This window comes from Chroicocephalus ridibundus, chromosome 2 (genome assembly GCF_963924245.1).
Source record: "Chroicocephalus ridibundus chromosome 2, bChrRid1.1, whole genome shotgun sequence".
In the NCBI taxonomy this organism is placed as follows: Eukaryota; Metazoa; Chordata; class Aves; order Charadriiformes; family Laridae; genus Chroicocephalus; species Chroicocephalus ridibundus.
The window spans coordinates 127439660-127459640 of record NC_086285.1 but is presented as its reverse complement, the minus strand read 5'-3'; the positions used below and the strand labels follow the sequence as shown (position 1 = coordinate 127459640).

The window sequence follows — 19981 nt, the reverse complement described above, 5'->3', positions numbered from 1 at the left end:
TAATGGCACTGTTCACAGTCATGCATCTATCTTCATCTTTTCTGACTGTTTTTCTTTATAATAAAGCTGTTATAAATCATTGTCTGCAATGGAATTAAATCAAATGATGCATAGCAACTAAAAAGATCAGTGCCATAAAAACTGGCAGACTGGAAAAATATTAACATGAGTACATGACATGCAGACAAGGAAAAGTAGTTTTGAACTTCATCTAGAATACAAAATACAGTATCACAGCAGCTACATGAATTTGGAAGAGCCAAGATATTGGCACTAAATTTCTAAAGGGTGACGCTTTGTACTCCTCAGCCACGAAATGATTCCTCATGGGACTGAGACACAGGATCTTAATTCTTAGGTGGAGATTAAGTAAGATTAGGCAAGGAGCTTGCACTGAACAGGCAGGGAAAGGTGGAGCACTGAAAATCCCTCATGATTTCATGGGTTATTTTATTAAATAGAGTGTTAAATGTTGGTATTTGGGGGCCACTCAAGAAGCCTAGATGACCCAGCACAGTAAATTACTTGTAACCCTTTTCCTCCTGCTCAGAAAAGGTGGAACAAAAAGGAAGAGTAACCCCGAGAGTGAATATTAGCATGGGTACTAATGCCACGAGTTTCTGTAACATATTGTAATTGCTTTCTATTTTAAATTGATGTTCAAGAAGCAATGATCCATAAAAGTAGCAATTAGTTAGTACTTAGATCACTGTACTTCAGATACTATTCCCCCGCAAATTCGTATGTTCTAATTTAAAACTCAGCTAACCGCACAATAGATACCAATCAACTCAAACAAAGCGAAGAGTTTCTTTTCACAAGATCAAGGAGGGAGGACGTGATTAAAACTGAACCTCTGTGTTAAATCAGCCTCCTGGAACTGAAAATCATATAGCCACATCTAAAATAGCCATAAATCTGCAAAAGTTAAACGAAGGGGTTTACAGAGTTGCATTAATTCTGTGTTTGTAAAATGCATTTGAAAATACCACATTCAGTTCAATTATAGCTTTCTTTCAGAGACAAAGGCTTACAGGAAGGTTCTCACCTTGTAAAAACACATACATTGCTCATTTCTGTGTGTGCATTAGTGGATATTACTGGGTTCTGCACATTCATAGCGGTAACTTTGTGACAAAGCTCCAAGTCATAATTTAATTAAACTTCCAACTGAAGACTTATTAAGAGGTAAAGTCACCACCTTTCTTTGAACTTCATATTGCTCCATACTACTTACATTTAATTCAGTATTTTTATTGCAATATTTGATAAAAGAAAACTAATTAATCCATACCTGACAAATTTAAAATGTACTCATCATTGAAAAAATTAAAACTTACACATTTCTCCATTATTCTCAACCCATTTTGCTGAGTATTTTCAATGTCTCACATTACAATTCCCTTTTTTGAACAGATACACAATAATACAATTACTGTATTGTACTGCAAAATATTCTCATAAACAATGCCTAAGCCATAGATGTCAAATAAATTAACACTGAATTGCCCTGCCTTTTGTTTTCATTTTTCGCCTTTTTAGCTTACAGAGATAATCCTTAAAGGGTCTCCCAGTCATTATTTTTCAATTAACGTTCTGTTGTCAAACTTTTTGATGGAAAACTCTGGAGGTGTAAAACAGAAAATATACACTCCTGTGAATGTTAGCAGAGAAGGCAGGTAGATTATGGGAGAAAGGAAGATGTAATTTTGACTCAAAACACTGAGATTCAGAAGCGTCTTGGGGTTCATCACAGTTAAGCAGCCAAGCCAGGCCCAAAGCACCAACCTTGGATTTCAGACATTGGGTCATCTCCACTCAGAGCACATTTTTATTAAAATGGATTGGTAATTATTTTCTTGGCCTCATATGGACATTCAGACTATGCAAAAAAAAAAGAGAGCAACCACTTCTCTCCTCCAAAGCACCTTTCAACGGCCCATGCAAAGGAAAACACAAACACGGATATAAGGCTAAGTCTGATGGTGGGTGAAAGATTTTCACTGTAATATATAAAATAACTGGCAAGATTGAAAAACATAATGTGCCTTCTATTTTCTGTGCCTCTGTTTTCTGTTGCTGCAGTTCCATTCTTCATAAAAGCTAATCAGGGGAGATGTTCATTTGGCCATGGCCCACCACACGCAAAGGCAGGGAGCTCCAGCTTGGACATAGAGAACCTGGAGGTCATCAAACATCCAGAAGACAAGAAGTTTGCAGACAAGATAAAGCAGAATTCACTGGAACTGTATTTGTCTAGCAGACCTCCACAAGCACTTCATTTTTAAAAACTTGGAGATTACATTAATGAAGCATTTTGTCTGACATTTTTCCTTATAAGTTCTAACTATGAGCTTTACATATACAGTTACAGTTTACCGATTCATACTTATAGTTAATTGATTTATAGTTCACTTCACACATCCTTTCAGTAGGTTTACATGTGTGCAAGTCATGTTGGGCATCCCGTCTGCAACTCTGTTCCTGAGTTCATACGTGGTCTTACCAGAAGAACCAGAAGCTCGCTTGCTGAGTGCTGTCATGGGTTCCATCATTGTCCTAACAAAACCAGAAATGTAATTCTGGTTTTGAAAAAAAATTCACATCTCAAGCATTGGAAGAGGCTGCCCAGGGAAGTGGTTGAGTCTCCGTCCCTGGAGGTATTTAAAAGATGGGTGGACGTGGTGCTGAGGCACGTGGCTTAGTGGTGGACTTGCCAGTGCTAGGTTAACGCTTGGACTTGATGATCTTAAGTCTCTTCCAACCAAAACGATTCTATGATTCTGTGATCTAAGACATATTTAGAAGACAGACAGCCTGTATATTCTGTCAGTGATGAAACCTGACACTGGTCCCCTGGGGACCTCTTCACCACCTGCAGGTAATCCTGTACATTCCTGCACAGCCTAAACAGGGGGAAAAACAATGGACTAAGGCTCATAAGGATAGTCAGCTCTTTCGTATGGGAATTACTTTATACATCCCATCTTCGAAGGGAAGGAAAGCAGCTGCGTGACAACACAGAGCTCTGCCCCCCAGTGCCAAAGCCACAAGCTGAACAACCAGATTGGTGATGGTGGTCACCCCTGCCCAGAAGCACCCTGACCTCCTCAAAAGCCACCCACTTCCTTCTGTTGCTTTGCGGAGTTATTTTAATCAGTCGAATAGGCAATACAGATGCCAATTATTTTTGCCACGTCATTTAGTTTGCTATCATTTTAATGATATCCATTAATATTTATTTTTGCAGTCTTTCGAACAACAAGCTTGCCGCTTTTCAAAACTGAGCTGACGTTAAAAGAACCAGCAGGAAAACACCAATAAAGAAAGCTCCTCCAAATCCTGGCATCACTCTTGGCACGTACATTACATTCAGTTTTAGCACAAAGCACACACCAGAGCAATCCTAAATATTCTGGAAACTGCAGCCTAGTTTAATCATAAAAACCAAGACGATTAGACAAATGAGTCATTTTATTTATTACCACCAGAAAACAGAGCATTTTAGTCAACTTCGTAGCACAGAAACTTTGCTGCTGCATTTTTGGAGAGTAGTCAGTAAATGGTTTCTCTCTAGTCATCGTGCCCCACGATGAAACTCCACCTCATCCCGAAGATCTGGGTGAGGTGACAAGCCAGTTAGTAGGATGCTCCCAGAAGCAGGTGGAGAATCTGCCTCATCCTCTGCCTAGCGCTGCAGCCTGCAGAGAGGCGGGGAGCAAACACCAGGCCACTGCAGAAAAGTCAGAGGAATATAATCAGCTTGAGGAATGTTTTATGATACAAAATAGCCTAATCTCATAAAAACTTCGCAACTGCGACTTTCCCTGTTCTACCTCATCCTAGACTCAATTTTTCTTCTCTGTGAGTTATTTGCTTACAGTACTCATTCTCTATTTTCAAAGTGCTGATGCGCTTGAATAAGTTGAAGTACAACTTATTTCTGCTTAAAATATATTAGCATTTTAGTACTGTGAGATTTGCATTATTTTACATTCTGTGTATGTTTTCTGAAATCTTAGCACACATCAGTCTGTTTACCTTGGGTGTGTCTGAACACATCCGCTGATTAAATCCTTGGGTAACAATGTAGGCAAGGGATGCTCCAAAGGTAGTTCAAATCATTAAGTTAAAAGTCTAAAATATCTGATATCTTAGTTCTGTCCTAGACGTATAAACACTATACGTGACACTTTGAATGAACTCAATCAAAGGCTATGAAATAGCACCAATTGCTTTGCCTATCAAAATACTGCCAAGCCAGGTACTATCAGATAGCATTTACAGGACATCAGAGGGAAGTGGTGAATTCACCACTTTGAGGTGACACAGAAAGCTTTTGGCAGAACTAGAAAAGACGTGACAGTGCTGGTTAGCTGTGTGACAGTGCCATTCTGACCACTTACATATTAAAAACAAACCGTGTATTATACCTCCACGTTAGCAGGGGTGGCCACCCTGATTTTGTAAGCTTTCAAACTGACAAAGGAGAAGCTCAATATCACGATAGCAAGGCCATATAACAACCAAATTGCGACATGCATCTTTGGAAGGTGGGAAAGGAGTCAACCACAAGGCAGTCTCCTCCAATACATCTCTGTCATCCCTAAATAGTTAAAACACCTTACCACATCTGTCATATTCCTTTACTATGCACTGTCACTGCACCTACATTTTCACTCGACGTGATAATTCTTAGGCTTCCGAAATCATTCAGGTTCTTCTCGGCTTCTGCATAAATTCAGTCTTCAGGTTAAACCTGGGCCCCAGTCAAATTCACAGCTTCAACTCTCATGAAATATTTTCACCAGCTCTGCACAGGAAAAGCAATAAGGGCTCAGCTGGCTGAGGTTGCTTTTTAGTTTCTGGAGTGTTCAATTATGCAGCAGGAGAAATGAAATGACTTTCAAGTATAAAGCAAGCAGCTTTAAAGAAAAGGAACGTAGACCAGTAAACTGTGGCAGGAAAGGTCAGGGTCCGGTTTCCAGTTTTTTTACTAGAAATACAAAGCACAAAGGGGTACAAAAAATGGCTAGTGGAACAGGTCAAACGTGTAAAATAAAGGAATCTGATGACAATGTTTCTTATTTAATTTTCAAATGCTCTTAGGATGTTTTCTTACGTCAGCATCTTCTTCCCTGTCCTAGTTAGATAACTTGATTAATTAAATGTCCAGCTTTCCTTCCTATGGAAAACACTTTCTGGAATAGAGCTGAAGTCCCGATTCACGAAAAGCACCTGAAAATGGTTTACATTGGAAGAGAAATGGTGGACCTTTCACATGGTGCTTGTGAGAACTCTGTGCTTTATGCACCTTTCCCACTCCATTTTCTGCATGAACATCATCTGTTTAGCATTTGCAATTCTGCAGGGATTACGACTGTGGCTGTAGCTAACCTAGAGTGAATTGTACCGTAAACGAGCATAAAGTTGCTTTTGCAGTTGAGGAATTTAGCCCACCATTAGACCAAGCTGTGTTGTAAGAGCACAAGAGGCTCCACGCTGCTTGCGCGCAGAAGATGGATTCCCAGTGTGGACAAGGGAATTTCCAGCAGAGGTGCAACGAAATGAAGTATGACCCCCCCACTGCTATCTGGATCACCTCTGGGGAATCCCTTCAGTGACAGGGCAGAAGACGGAGAGCACACATGGCCCTTCACCGGTCCCTTCATGGCCCAGAGATGGTGCAAGAGATATTGTGCTCAGGCCAGGGTGGGAAAGCAAAGGAGGGAGCTCAGTGCTTGGCTGTAAAACACTCCCTGCTGGGCTGCTGGAAATCACAGCAACCGACACCATTTTAAATTACATTTCTGAACTGCCCAAATTATGGGATTTTCAAGTCACCTCTGCCTGCCCGGCAGTATGAAGCTGTTTCCACACACCCCCCACCCCCGGCAGGGAGCGCAGCAAGGAATCCAGCCAGCCCGTACCCTGCCGGCATGTAACGTGTGGGGCTCTCCTCACAGCTCCAGCCTGGAAAAAACAACTTGTTTTGAACGCTGTGCTAAAGTGTGAGCACAGCACTCCCCAACTGGGCAATAAAATACTAGCAATGAAAATGTGAGGCTGGAACTGGGGGAAAAAGAAGCTCCAAAATTCTGCTGTGTGATGAATGTGAATAATGGGAAAATAGTTGAAGCTTGCACTCCAGATACATTGTTTAGACTTGGCTTGTTTGTTTTTCTTAATACTACTGAAGTGATCAAAATCTCTCATTTACAATTTTCAGCTAATCCTTCCACATATGCATTAGACACTGCAATCCTTTTCATAGATGGAATATAATACTTCCTTTGTAATTCATGGATGAGTTTTCTTAATTAAAAAAATGAGGATAAATCACTCCACTCATGTGAACTAGTTATTGTCTTAAATAATAATCACTGTGCCTGGATTCCATCACAATGTATTTTGCTACTGAGCACCCTGTTTTCTTCTTGTTTTATTGGAAATACCGCTCCCACGGTCTCTGTGGAAATGAGCAACATAATGCTTTTATAACGAATACGGATTTTGTACAGTTTGTTCTACTCACTCTGCAGCACATTCTACTTACTGCAGTTCAGGCCTGATCTCAGAAATCTTTGAGTGCACACATTTGTGTGCCTGGGAGAAACAGAGAAGCAGGTAATAAAGCGAATCTCCATGCCTCTCCGCTGAACAGTATAAACTTCTCTGCTTCGTTCTTACCTTGCCTGATACAACCGCAGGTAAAAAAATGCACCAAAAATTGTATTTGTTGTATGCTTATACCGACTGCATGTCACACTCTTTATTTCACTCGGAGAAAGTAGCGTGAAACCTCCTCCCGCCTTAGAAAGCTTCATGGCACCAGCCATGAGACATCTCCTTTTCACCAGTGGATCGGCGCGGTTTTGCCTTCTGAAAAAGGTGTAATTTGTTCAAGGGCAAAAATATTATTAAGACCCAGCTTTTTCTGAGATGAAAAGTTTAGCATCCCAGTTCTTCAGAAAAGATCGCCTTCAGCAGCTGTGAGCAAAAATGTCTGCATCACTGATCTCTTTCTTCATACCTTCAATGATACACCTAGATGTAGGTTAAGGGACATAGAGAGAGATGGGAGGCACTGGAACACCACTGTCCTGTAAAGGTACACTTTGGGCAATGCCATACCAACCGTACGTTGAGCATCTCTCTGTATTACAGTTCCTCTCTGCTTACATTAGGCACAATTTAATAAAGATATTTAAAAAGTAGCGACACATACCTTATATCGATAGATTAATAACTCATGTCTCTGAACTACTTTGATGATAAGTTTGGTATAGGAGAGTAGACCTGCAATATCTTTCTCATCCCTGATACCAGTTATGTATGTTCCCATTAAAAATAAGCCCATTTAGACTGAGATAAATGGAACCTGACTGATCTTAAGAAATCTGTGACCTTTTGCACTGAGCTGAAGAAAATAATCGCCATAACATGCTGATTTACATTCCTTGTTCCTCATTTTGATGCTATCAAAAAGGCTCTGTGTTACAAAAAGGGTTGCTTGGGGTGCTAACAGCAAGTTTATTTCATATTTCCATAAATCCATCTTCATTTAATGATTTTGTAGCAGCTGGATTAGCATGATGAGTATAGTTTGGAAAGGAAAGCTGGTCCTGCAGTAAAGACACTAATGTGAAATCCAAGACGGAGAGATTTAGTTTCTGACTCGACTGCTCACTTTTGGCAAGACTTCGTAAAGTCATTCAAATTCTGTTCTCGATCAGTAAAATGAAGATGATTTCATCTTTGCTTTACCTTGTTCTAGATCAAGTCTGGGCAAGCTGTAGGACAACAGGGCCCCTGGGGCTGCAAGCACTACTGTGATACAAACAGCTTTCTTTTGGCTGGTATATTTTGATGACAGATAAAAAGCAGTTGGTGTCTGTGGTAACTCTGGATTATATAAATGCCAAAGTTTTTATCAACTCCAGGGTATTTTTATGATAAAGTTAGTAGGGAGCAACAAGTTATCATCTTCACTGCTGTGAAAAGTGTTCTCTTTCTTTTTATGCCTCCCTATTTCTTTGTTTCTCAGTCCTCTGTTGCTAAGGAAATATTATCCTCCACTCCTACAGTGATTAATTTTCCTTATATAGTTTTTGTTTTGTAGTATTTTGTCACAATTTTCTAAATTCTCTCCTGCTTTCATCCTCTCTCTGCAAAGAATACTTTCCCCATTAAAAAAAAAAAAGAACTCATACTGGGAATTAGGGAGCTTTCACCTGCTGACACTGGGAAAAGTGAGCTCTTCAAGAAATACTTTCTTAATTACTCCTTCCTTGTATTACTACTCATTCTCTGTGAATATTAGCATCTTTCAGGACGATGGAGAGGACTCTGTGTAGTGGTGTGTGCTACACATAGTGGGAAAAGGGTAAAACAAGTGTCCAGCTGGGACCATCTTCCTACTCCCTACCCTGCTGGGCCCTGGGGACCCTCATACCAACCTCCCTAAGGATGCAGGATGAGGACCAGCGATAGAGAGGAACCAGCCAAAGACTCAAACAGAGGATATGGAGAAGCAGATGAACCAAAGAGCCAGGGATATCTGTAGCACTTTCAACAGCCACAGCTGGATTTCTTCTGCCCAGTGCTGGCTGTGCACAGGTATCTCTCCTTTTTCTCATAAAGTGTCCTTGCACCCATGCGTTTCTCTTTCAATCTTTTCCTCTTCCCTGGTCCCCACCAAGAGCTGTAAGACTTATCCATTGTAAAATAACCCCCCTCATTCCTCCTATTCTACACAGAATTTACATGTCTTTTATCTGGTCCTTTTCTGTGCTTTACTCTTACTGCATCCTTTGTCTTTTCCTGTTATAGTCTGTATTTTATCTACAGGGACTATCTGCACCTCTGTACACAGTGAGATTCTGACACTGGCTGGGCTTTCATCACAACCAGACTAAACACAGTAAGTGACACTAAACAGAGTAACGAAGGGCACGGCAGACTGAGTGGCTGAACGGGCAGCCTGAGCACGGACGCTCCTGTGCAGAGCAATGAAAGCAGGAGCCAGTCAGCCCAGGGACATGGGGTGTAGGCTGCAGGAGGAATGATCAGGAGGCTACTGGGCTATCTGTCCCTTCACATCATGCTGACTACTACAGTGCAAGCCAATAAACGATGGCAGAGAAGGTCAGTAATTGACACAGAGGACTAATCTGATGATGTCCATCACTCTGCTTGTAGGGATCATCCTTACAGCAAAAGAGGTACCCAGTGTGTCAGCTCTGGAGTTAGTCAGTGCTTCCCTAACCATCTTAGGCACAAATTTTATAGCATTCCTGCGGATTCAGTGGCATGGCAATTCACTCATTGCTCCAAACGCAGATCCCTCACACACTAATACAAATACACCCACAGGGATGATTTTTAAAATGTCTGCCTCTTCTCTTGAGGGTTCACTTACAAAGTTGGCTAATATTACTACGTAAACAGAGAGCCTAATTCTCTTCTCACATACACTGATTATACGCAAGAGCTCTGGTTTTGGCTTGAAGGGATGTATTTCTGACAATCCAGACATTCATTGGAGCGTCCTTAATCTGAGTCAGATAGCTGATGTCGAGACTAACAGGTGGCAGAAAGTGCAATTTCCATACAACAATAGTACTGGATTTTGTGGTAGTTCTGAAGGATAAAGACTGGCTGTATCTCAGTTACCAAACGAGTGTGTGACATCGATATGCTGCAGCATTAGGAAAGGCAAATGAGATCTGAGGAGGTATAAACTGAGGTGTCTTCCTCCTCCAGGGGAGATAATGATGCATTGATGTCCTAACGAAATTTCAACCGACATACTGTGTACTGTTCCCATCACTCATGCCCAGAAATGATGAACTCCAGGTACAGCGAATGCAGAGCAGAACGTTTACGTGAAATGCCCCATCTCAAGACAGAAAGCTGAAGAGCACAGCCTGTTCGCTTCAGCAAAATGAGGACTGGGGAGAATAATCCCACCCCAGAAACAAACCAGGAAGGAAAAAATGGTCTTTAAACTGAAAGACGATGATGATAAAGGATTAATATAAACCAGCTAGAAATAATTTGGGGCTGGAAATAGAAGGTGGCTTCTGACAGTGAAAGAAACACGGCTTGGCACGGCTGGGGCAGAGCCATTTACAAACAAGAGGTGTCAGGGACCAGCGTCACCGCTCTACGCCAGTTCCTCGGGATGTCAAGCAGAGCAGAGCAGTGAGCTGGGCTTGAGAACCTTGCAGAAGTGATTGGGGTTTTGCCTATATCTGGTTCCTTCCTATTTGCATTTTCCTGGTCACCCAAATCATGAAAATAAGGCAAATCTATCCATACTTGTGAAATTCCTGTTTTCAAATGAAAAACCTTGTCTTGTCCCTCCTTCTGGTAAAATCTGCTTCCCCCAAACACAGTGTTTTACACCCGAGGCCCAGGGAGGCAGGAGGCATGCACAGCCCTGGCACCTTCGGTACCAGCGGCTTGGGGTTTTGACAAGTGACAGAGAGACAAGGCGACCAGAAATAAAAACCCCAGCCCACCCCAAAAAAACCCGAAACCAGCCCCGCTTCCCGGCGCTGAGCAACGCTCTGCAGGGAAACTGCGCCTGCCGCCCCGGGGAGCGGGGCTGTCGCCCAGGGGCTACCGCCAGCCACGGGACGCCTCTCCACCACCACCACCCCCCCCGCCCTTTCCCCTCCGCCTGACTCACGCCGATGTCTCATCCCCGCCCGCCCCCGGTGAAAACTTCCCCCGGTAACTTTCCCGGTGCCGGTCCCCCGCTGCCCCCGACGGCAGGGGTACCCCCCCGCTTCGTCCCAAGCCCCGTCGGAGTCACTGACGGCGGGGCATCGTCGCCGGGGGGGGCCGGGCGGGTGGGGGGGTATGTCGTAGGTGCTGCGTCAGCGGGAGCCCGACGGCGATTGGGGGAGGTCGCGCTTTCCCCGCGTTCGCTAATTATAAAGTTCCGCCGCCCGCACCCGCTCCGCTCCGCAGCGGCGGCAGCGGGGGCTCGGCTCGGCTCGGCTCGGCTCGGCTCGGCTCGGCTCGGCTCGGCTCGGCTCGGCTCGGCTCGGCGTCCCCCCAGAGCCGCCCTCGCTGAAGCTGTCAGCAGCCGCAGAGCTGCGAGTTCCTCCCCCCTGCCCCCACTTCCAACCTCCCCCTCCCACCCCACCCCCCCCCGGGGTTTCTCCAGGGGCTGCTCGGCCTCGCTATAAATAACAGCGGCTCCGACGCCGAGGCTCCAGCAAGGCGCAGCTCACCCCCAGCAACTCCCGGGAGCCCCGACGGGAGCCTGTGTGTGAGTGAACTGCTCTGCCTGATGGGGGGAGTGAGGTGGGGGCGGGGGGACGGGGACCGGGGAAGGGCCGGGGGCGGCTCTGCCGGGGCTGGTGCCCGTCGTCGGGGCGGCTGCTCGGGGCGCTGCGGTGGGAAACCCTTCCCGGGAGGGGCCGCCGTACCGTCCGCGCCGCTCCGCGGCGGGTCTCTGCCTCTGAGGCGTGGATTTTGCGGGATAAAGTGTTTGGGGGCCAACACTTTGACGGGCGCTTCATCCTGCGGGTCCGCCCCCGCTCCGGACGCAGGTCCGTTGCCTTGTACCTGCCAAGCGCCTGCTTACCTTAAGCGCCTACTTACCTCGCAAGCGCAACCCCCGCGGCTCCAAAAAGCGTGTGAGTTACGGGAGTTGCGTGCCACCCAGGATTTGTTTTTAAACCGCGGCGGCCAAACATTTTCGTGCCGCCTTTTCCTGCCCCGAAAGCCGGGAGGGTGGGAAGCCGCGGGGGAGGCGGCTGCCGGCTGACCTCTGCTTCTTGCAGCCCCATGGCGTTGCTGCTGAGACTCGGCTGCTCGCTGCTGGCCCTCAGCACCTGCCTGCTCCCGAGGGCGCGGGCGGACTGCGGCCGCGACTGCGCTGCCTGCGCCTACCGCCTGGGACCCCGCGCCGCCATCCACCCCCTGGTAAGCGGGAGCGGGGACGGGAGTTGGGGCGGGGAGGGGGGGGGAGGAGAGACACACGCGACACCCCCTCCCCGCCTTAACTTTGAGAGGGAGGAAAAGGGGAAGGGGGTTAAAGAGCGAAATAACAAAAATAAGTAGTGGGGGAAGCGGCCGGGGTCGCTCGGAAGACCAGTTTGTGATGGAGGGAGGAATGGGGAGAGGGCGAGGCGCCGACACAAACCCAGCGCCCTCCCCCGTGAGAAGCGCCCCCCAGCCCGCCCGTCCCTGCCGCTGCCCGTCAGCTAGCGGCGGCTTTCGAGGGGGGGGACACCTCGCACCGGGCAGCCCCGGGGGGACAAGGGAAAAAACGAGTGAAAACGTAAGGGAAAAGGGAAATGCGGCCGGAGAGGGCAGCTCTGCAGGGAGAGAAGAGGTCGCTGCCGAGCGCTTCAGCCCCGGCAGGGCGGGGGGAAGCCGGACGGGACGGGGGTCCCGACCCCCGGCCGCGGGCTCCGCGGCAGGATGAGCTCTCTCCAGGCAGGACGGCTGTCGAGCTGAAAAGCGGGGGAATCTGCCTGAAATCTCACAAAAAGTGGGTTTTGAGCCTGGTTTGAGTAGCAATACCTTCTGCTGCTCCTCCTCTTCGCACAGCGGTAGGAATATGCCTGTGAAAGATCGCTTTGGCATTGTCTCCTAAGACAAATCTTGGTAAGAAAACTCCAGAATGCGGGGGGTAGAGGGGGCTGGGTGGGGGGGGTGCATTTGTAGTTTTAATGGTATTGAAATTATTGAGAAGTACAGTCACAAAGGCAACTCAACTTGAAATTTAAGGATCGGGGTCAGTGAAAATCTGGAGTCCCTCAGCATGCCCTGAAGAAGCTGGGAACTCAGGCTGCAGAGCCCTTTGCCAGGGGTACCTGCGGTTCCTGACCTCAAATAGATGCTCATTGAGGCTTCGTGCTCTTGGCACATCTAAATGATCTGAAAAATTTTGTTCCTGTGATGTAACCAATTATTTGGGAGTACACAAAAGGAAGGATGGGACTCTATTCTTACACAGAATAAGGAATCACTGCTTACTCCAAAAGCACAAGGACTCACTCTCAACCACAGCAGGTTCATAAGGGCAATATTCTTAGGATGGCTAGCAAAACAGTTCCCTATACTTCTTTGCTTACATTAGCTTTCAACCAAACTTTATCTTTAATGTCAACTGGGGAAAAAAGCGATAGTTTGCTCTTGTGGAGGGAGGGATATGTACTTTTTGGAGTGTATGTTCTGGATGTCTATATTGACAGTCTCTCTTGTACACCTTCAGTAATTATTCAAGAAAGAGTCAAAGTCCCATTCAGTAACACCACTTATTAGCTGAATAGGAAAAGAAGCACTGTGCCGTACCTTATGTTCGTCATACATGTACAAACAATTTTTAGAAACAATTGTTTCTAGATACTAGCATCTAGTAACATCATAACTGAATTTATCACATCATGTCTGTAAGAGAGAAAATTTATCACATTGTATCTGGTTATACACACCTATGAGATGACATATGTTCTTTTGGCAAGAGGGGGTTATTAAAACTAATTGAGAAGGGGAAAGACCTATTCTTGCTTTGATTTAGAGCAATTTCAAAGTCAGACTGAAGCTGAGATCCCATTCTCTTTACAGCATAACTATAATATATAGCAATAAGCATGTAGTGCCATTTAAATTAGTGTGTCGCAAATTACATAAATCCCTTTTTCTTGTAATCATATAAAAAATCATATATAAATTTCTCGGAACTATTTCTCAGAATGGCTCAAGAGACAGGTAAGGCCAGAGGTAGAAAGCTGGTCAGTTAGCTATTGGAGAGAACTGTGCTGGGGTTTAATTTCACACTTTTAAAGCATATTGAGATCCTTAGAAAACACCTTTCATGGGCAGAATAAGTGTTCCTCTTATTGAAAACATTGATGATTTCTTCTTTAATTATTGTGGTATGAAAACCATGGACAACAAGGAAAAACACCAGATTCATCTTTTTGCAACTGAAGAGTTACAAGAAGTAAATTCCACTGACAGGACAGAGATAGTAGCAAGCTAATGCATATGTTATTATCTTTACAGGACAAGTTATGAAATATGCATACAGGTACTGAAAACGTTTTTTATGTCTTAGCCTAAAAATTAGTCAGAAGGAGCGCAGTTTAGGATTTTTTCTGTCTTTCCAATGGTCGCTACTTTGTATGTCAAACTAGCAAAACCAGAGCTTTGATCCTGCCTAAGAGAGCCTGTATTGCTACATGTGTGTTGGTACAGGAAAGGTCTGTTCCACGAAGAGAAACTAATGGTAACAGGCAGAAATACAGCCTTTAAAGCTATGGAGTGTATTGAAGATACTGAGCGGTACAGTACAGCTGGCTTCTTTGCAATGACAATGCTGTGTAACTTCTTTCCTAAAATTTCTGAGTGTTTTAATTATGAAGATTAAATACACTTCTACACTTCCGTGGTGAGGCAAACCACAAGTGGCTTTTAGCTTCCCAGGAGTAAATAAAAAAAAAATAAATAAACATAATGCACCTGAGTGTAAGGGAGGTGCAGGAGCTCCACGTGTGGCTTCCTTTGAAACAGAAACAAGAGTCAGCCTTGACATACAGGACCCATGATCCATCCTGTCTGGTATTCTGTCTCTCAGAGCGGAGACTACTATGTCCTTCCAAGAGGGATATGAAGGACGTCAGAACAGACAGGTACCAAATCAGCTGCCCACAAAGAGTGGTCCTTCCAAGCCACTCACAAAGAGAGGCTCGCTCGTGGTCTTTCAAAAGCAAGTAACACTGAGACAAGGTGGCAGTGAGGTGCTTGTTACTATCAAATCATTTTCAGTAAACCGCATCCATTTTTCAGGCATGTACACTAGAATGTGAAGGAAAGCTGCCTTCTGCCAAAGCCTGGGAGACCTGCAAGGAGCTCCTGCAACTGGCAAAGCTGGATCTTTCTGAGGATGGCAACGTTGCTCCAGGAGACAGGAAAGAGCTGGATGAGAACCATCTGCTTGCAAAGAAGTATGGAGGCTTCATGAAAAGATACGGGGGATTCATGAAGAAAATGGATGAGCTCTATCGGGTAGAACCGGAGGATGAAGCTAACGGAGGAGAAGTCCTGGCTAAGAGGTATGGAGGGTTTATGAAGAAAGACTCGGATGATGATGCCCTTGCTAATTCCTCTGATCTGCTGAAGGAGCTTCTGGGAACAGGGGATAACCCTGAAGCGGGGCATTACCGAGAGATAAATGAAAACGATGGGGACGTCAGCAAAAGGTATGGAGGCTTCATGAGAAGCATAAAGCGCAGCCCCGAATTGGAAGATGAAGCCAAAGAGCTGCAAAAGAGATACGGTGGTTTCATGAGAAGAGTGGGCAGGCCAGAGTGGTGGCTGGATTACCAGAAACGATATGGTGGGTTTCTTAAGCGCTTCGCCGACTCCATTCTCCCTTCAGAAGAAGATGGGGAAACTTATTCCAAAGAGGTCCCAGAGATGGAAAAGAGATATGGTGGATTTATGAGATTTTAATACCTTTCCCTTTATCCCTTTTGTCCTCAATGAGAAAGACTGCCTTACTGGTCATAACTTATTGTAACGTGTTGCTTGTACTGTACAGTTTTTTACTGTCCTTGGTTAATGATGCAACCTGCGATTTGTTGTTTCAGGTTCTGTGTTCTTTCCAGTCAAATAACTAATTTCTCTTTTAGTCAAGTTTCAGTCTGTATTGTAGTTTCCATGCTAGAACAATTTTGATTACTGTATTCATTTTCTTTAAAGAGGAAGTACATCTACAGTAGAGTTGCTTAACTGTATATACAATAAATTCTTCATCCTAACTGCATAAATTCTGAAATGTTATTTATTTTCTCTCAGTCACTTAATCAAACACCATCTCAATTTTTCTTTAAGCAACCAGAGCAATGCCAACCTCTTTTCTCTAATTACAGAATTTGTACTGCACATACAACAGCTGAAACACATTTTTCTCTTTAGTTTTTTTCAGTTTCTTAGAATACTAGAATAATAAATATGCTCTAAAGTGGATATAACTTGATTTGCTCTCACTGCTCTCATTTTATCCAGTTGACAGAATAAATGTCTAAAGCCTAAATTTATAATTCATAGTGTTCAGCCAATTCACATGGAAAAACCACCCCTAAGTGTGTTTGACTTAAATCACTAAAAACACTTCTCCAGTGCACAACACAACGCCACGTTTGATTAGTAACACCTTTTATACTCATCCAATATAGGACTATACAGTAGGCCTTAAAGTTACCAACACTAACTCAAAAAGCAGTAAGTCAGCTTGTGCAAAATAAACATGACCCAAAACTGCATAATAAAACTTCAAAATCCTAATTTTACAGAGCACTTGACAAACAGTTTTCCATGGAACAGCTTTGCATTTGATTTCTCAGCTGGTATAAATCACTTCGGCATGAAATATGGGAAACTGCTGGTCAGTCTTTTTTGTTTCAAACAAAGGCAGTATAGGTAAATCTGAGAATAAACAGAAAAACCAACACTGACACTGTAGATCCTTTGGCATTTTCATAGCTGGCACTTATATCAAAGGTCAGCTCGCATCCCAGTGTGCATTTCCTTCCATAATTCTGACTGTTCCCATAAGTTACTAGTCTGTGGGCACTTTTCCCGGACCTACTGCTACTAGTTACTGGTTACTTCCCATTTAAATTAACATGATAAAAATTGCTTTGACCACTGACACTGACAATAATTTCACAGTCAAAATCCTCAAAGCTGTTTAGATACCTGAGTGTTGCTGAAATGTTTATGGGATCCAGTTGTCTGAAACCCTCTGTGGCTCTGCATTCAGTATCTGTATTTCAGTTTTGCACAGTGCTGCCTGTTGACACAAAGGGCAAATTGAGGGTCCGACTTTTCTTTAACTTCAAGTCAGCAGGATCTTCTAGGTGCTTAAAAATTAAGCTGTGTTTAAATATGCGCTTCAAAGCCTCATCACATACAATTAGTTGTGATGATTTTTGGCTTGGCCCTTAGGGGATGATATAGGTGGTCTGAAGTGGCCAGAATCCTGATGAAGAGTCCATAAACTGCAACGTGTTCAATCAAAAGCAGGGCACCTATTTTGCTCTTCCTGCTATACAGAATTGATGACACCACATTTTAAAAGGTAGAAAATACAGATGCCTGTAGAAGCTCCATGGCTTTTTCAGGATTCAGCTGTGTTCCCTACCACCTTTCTAGAGAGTTCTTCAAGATGCCACCGACCACAGGGAAAATCTTCTTCCCGTTCCTTCCCCCCATAGCACCTGCCCAGTAGTTGCTGGAGGACATCAGTCAGGCTCCTGGAACATATCACCTGTGTGGTTTCATCCACAAGGTCCTCAGTTTGTGCACACTGAGCCTGCTCTGCAGTGCAAACCCATGCATGGGATGCAGTGTCAGCAACAGGCTCCAGAAAGAATTAAAATGGCAGTGCAGTTGCATCCTTAATCTATCACTTCAACATTTATTCACGTCTTTTCCCTAAAATTTACTTACCTCTAATATAGTTAAAGAGAGGCCTTGACAGTCTACTAACTAAAACAATCATCGTTGATGCAAAAGGTCTATCAGTTGTCACCCATTGTTCACAGTTAACAAAAAATTCGTTATTTAACGAGGAATAGAACTCCCAAAGCCCTACAGACCTAGTATGTATCTTGGAAAATGAAGTGCTTTGATCTACTAAACCTTCCCATTTATATCAATTTATATAGTAAAAAGAGTACTTGATACAAACATCTAACTGGGATACATGCATGCAACCCAAAACAGGAGTGAAGGCAAGCAAAGTGGAGGAGTAAGTCTCTTCTAAGATTGAACAGTCAGGTGGCAATGTACTTGGAAGGGGGATGCAACTTTGGTTCTCTGAATGAAATAGCAAAGCTGAATAGTCCTCTTTCCTTCCATTATAATTGAAAAACCCTCCAGTCAGACACTTTCTTGCTTTAACAATTATAATTTAAAAGATGTGAAATTAGAATAAGATCTAATTTCTTCTATTGACGTGTAATTTCTTATTTTATGACTTTCAGTTATGCCATCACTCAGAGGCTCTCCAGCACTAAAGTGTTTTAACATTCTCTGTAATTAACATTTCAGATGAAGTCAGCACAAAATGTGCCAGTGAATCAAGCAAGGTTTCCTGAAATCAAATTTATCAAATCACAAATCAAAACTAAGGTTGAAGATAGGGTCTGCTGGGCTGGGAGATGAAAAAGGGCATCTCACTCTTGGTCCAAGTTCTGAAAGGGTCCCCTAATTTTCCTTTTACAACGTGTTCCTGGAACTGTCATTTCATCAGAAGATTATTGTAACAGCTGTATGGCTTTATATAAACAAAAGCAGAAAGGAGGAAAGCCTGATGTCTGGAAAGAAAATTGATTGCAGCAGTATTCTGAAGGAAGAAATGGCACCCTGAGACCAAAAACCAGATACTATATTTTCTTTCCCTGGCCTTTATCATTGCCTTGGCATTTCTACACAGCAACCAATATTCCAGAGTATGATCAAATATAATATCATTGGTCTGAATACTAAGTGTAATAAAAACTGAATATGAACAATGAATGCTGGAAGGATGTAGACCAGTCAAGAGATTAATGCTTCTGCATTATGAACAAAAGGAAGAAAAAGATAGTCTAGTTGGGACTAGGCAAGGATAAGTTGGGCTTTTTAATAGGAACTAATTAGAGGAAGGAAGCAAAAAAAAAAAAAAAAGAAAAAGGATTTCCTGAACCAAATGGAGTTCACATACAGGAGCCGATCATGAGGGAGACAGAAGGTGATGAATACAATGATTTCTGAACACCAAACTGCATGCAGCTGGAGCTCTGCCTGAAAACATACGCTTAAATCTTGGGATAATGAGGAAAGGTCATAAAGCCATTCCCACATCTCAGATGAACTTGGCATATTCCATGAGCTGAAATATGCAAAGCATAACTTTGAATTTCCTGGTTTTTTTTCTGGTAGATGCACATGTAGCATGATATAATATAATTATTATTACAATAAATATTTTGTAATTATTTCTAAATAAAGGTAATGATTTACTTTACAATTGTTATAACCATATCATAAATACAAGTAATTATAACATCAATGTTGTTAGCTGTTTCAGATGATGTTTCCCAAGATAGAATCTTTATAAGAATCGAAACATGTTGTAATTTAATATACTGAAATAAGTGTTATTAAACTGTTCAACATAGACTCTAAATATGCACTGGCTCATTTTAATTCTGAAGGGAACTTAATTAACAAGAACCAAAGTTTGCAATGTATGGTATATAAGGGTCTGTCTGTCATTAAGGATGGTTTTCAAGGCCTACATATAAGGCAAAATGACAAATTCATAGCACAACTCTACTGTTGTTTATGTATATATCTCAGTGCCACAGAACAGTTTATTTACAGCATTTTTACAGCCCTCAAGCAGAGCTCAAACAGCAAGATTCCTTCTTATGCCAACAGAAGCATCCCAGAATTTGCAACTTAAAAGGCAAATAAATGGTTAAATTCCCTGACCCTAGGCTGCTTTAAGAATGAAGAAATTCCTGGCATGGGTTAGTTGGCCCCGAAAACCATTTTATTTACAATGACGTTCTGGGAGTTGGTAGAATCATCGTCCCTGGAAGTATTTAAAAGACAGGCAGACTTAGAGGCTAGAGGTATGGTTTAGTGATGCTTTTTGTCAGTGTTAGGTTGGTGGTTGGACTTGATGACCTGAAAGGTCCCTTCCAACCTAGGCCATTCTATGATTCTGACTCAAAGGAGCATACCGTATTTCTGGCCTTTCAAAGCACTAAAAAGATCTAAAAAGGTCACACAGAGGACAGTGTAACGACTTCTCTACCAGACTCTTAAAACGTTCATGCTTCTCTTCAGTTCTCAACAAGATGGGTGATTCAGCCATCACCAAAGAGACCCCTCTGCCTGACTAAGCTTTACAGTCTGGTCTCTTTCTCCAAGAGCATCCGCTTTGGCAGTGCAC

General features: G+C 43.4%; 1 protein-coding gene across 1 annotated transcript; it reads left to right on the top strand.

Moving 5' to 3' along the window:
• Window positions 1-11014: 11014 nt before the first annotated feature.
• On the top strand, window positions 11015-18961 carry PENK (proenkephalin). Its single transcript, XM_063326898.1, has 3 exons — window positions 11015-11284; window positions 11802-11943; window positions 14818-18961. The coding sequence occupies exons 2-3, from the start codon at window positions 11806-11808 to the stop codon at window positions 15481-15483; spliced, it is 804 nt and encodes a 267-aa protein (XP_063182968.1). The 5' UTR covers window positions 11015-11284; window positions 11802-11805; the 3' UTR covers window positions 15484-18961.
• Window positions 18962-19981: the final 1020 nt, after the last annotated feature.

Excerpts from the sequence above, each read along its gene's own strand:
- PENK (XM_063326898.1), top strand. The coding sequence starts at position 11,806 with ATGGCGTTGCTGCTGAGACTCGGCTGCTCGCTGCTGGCCCTCAGCACC. Across the intron at positions 11,944-14,817 it reads GCGCCGCCATCCACCCCCTG|GCATGTACACTAGAATGTGA; the intron begins GTAAGCGGGAGC and ends TCCATTTTTCAG.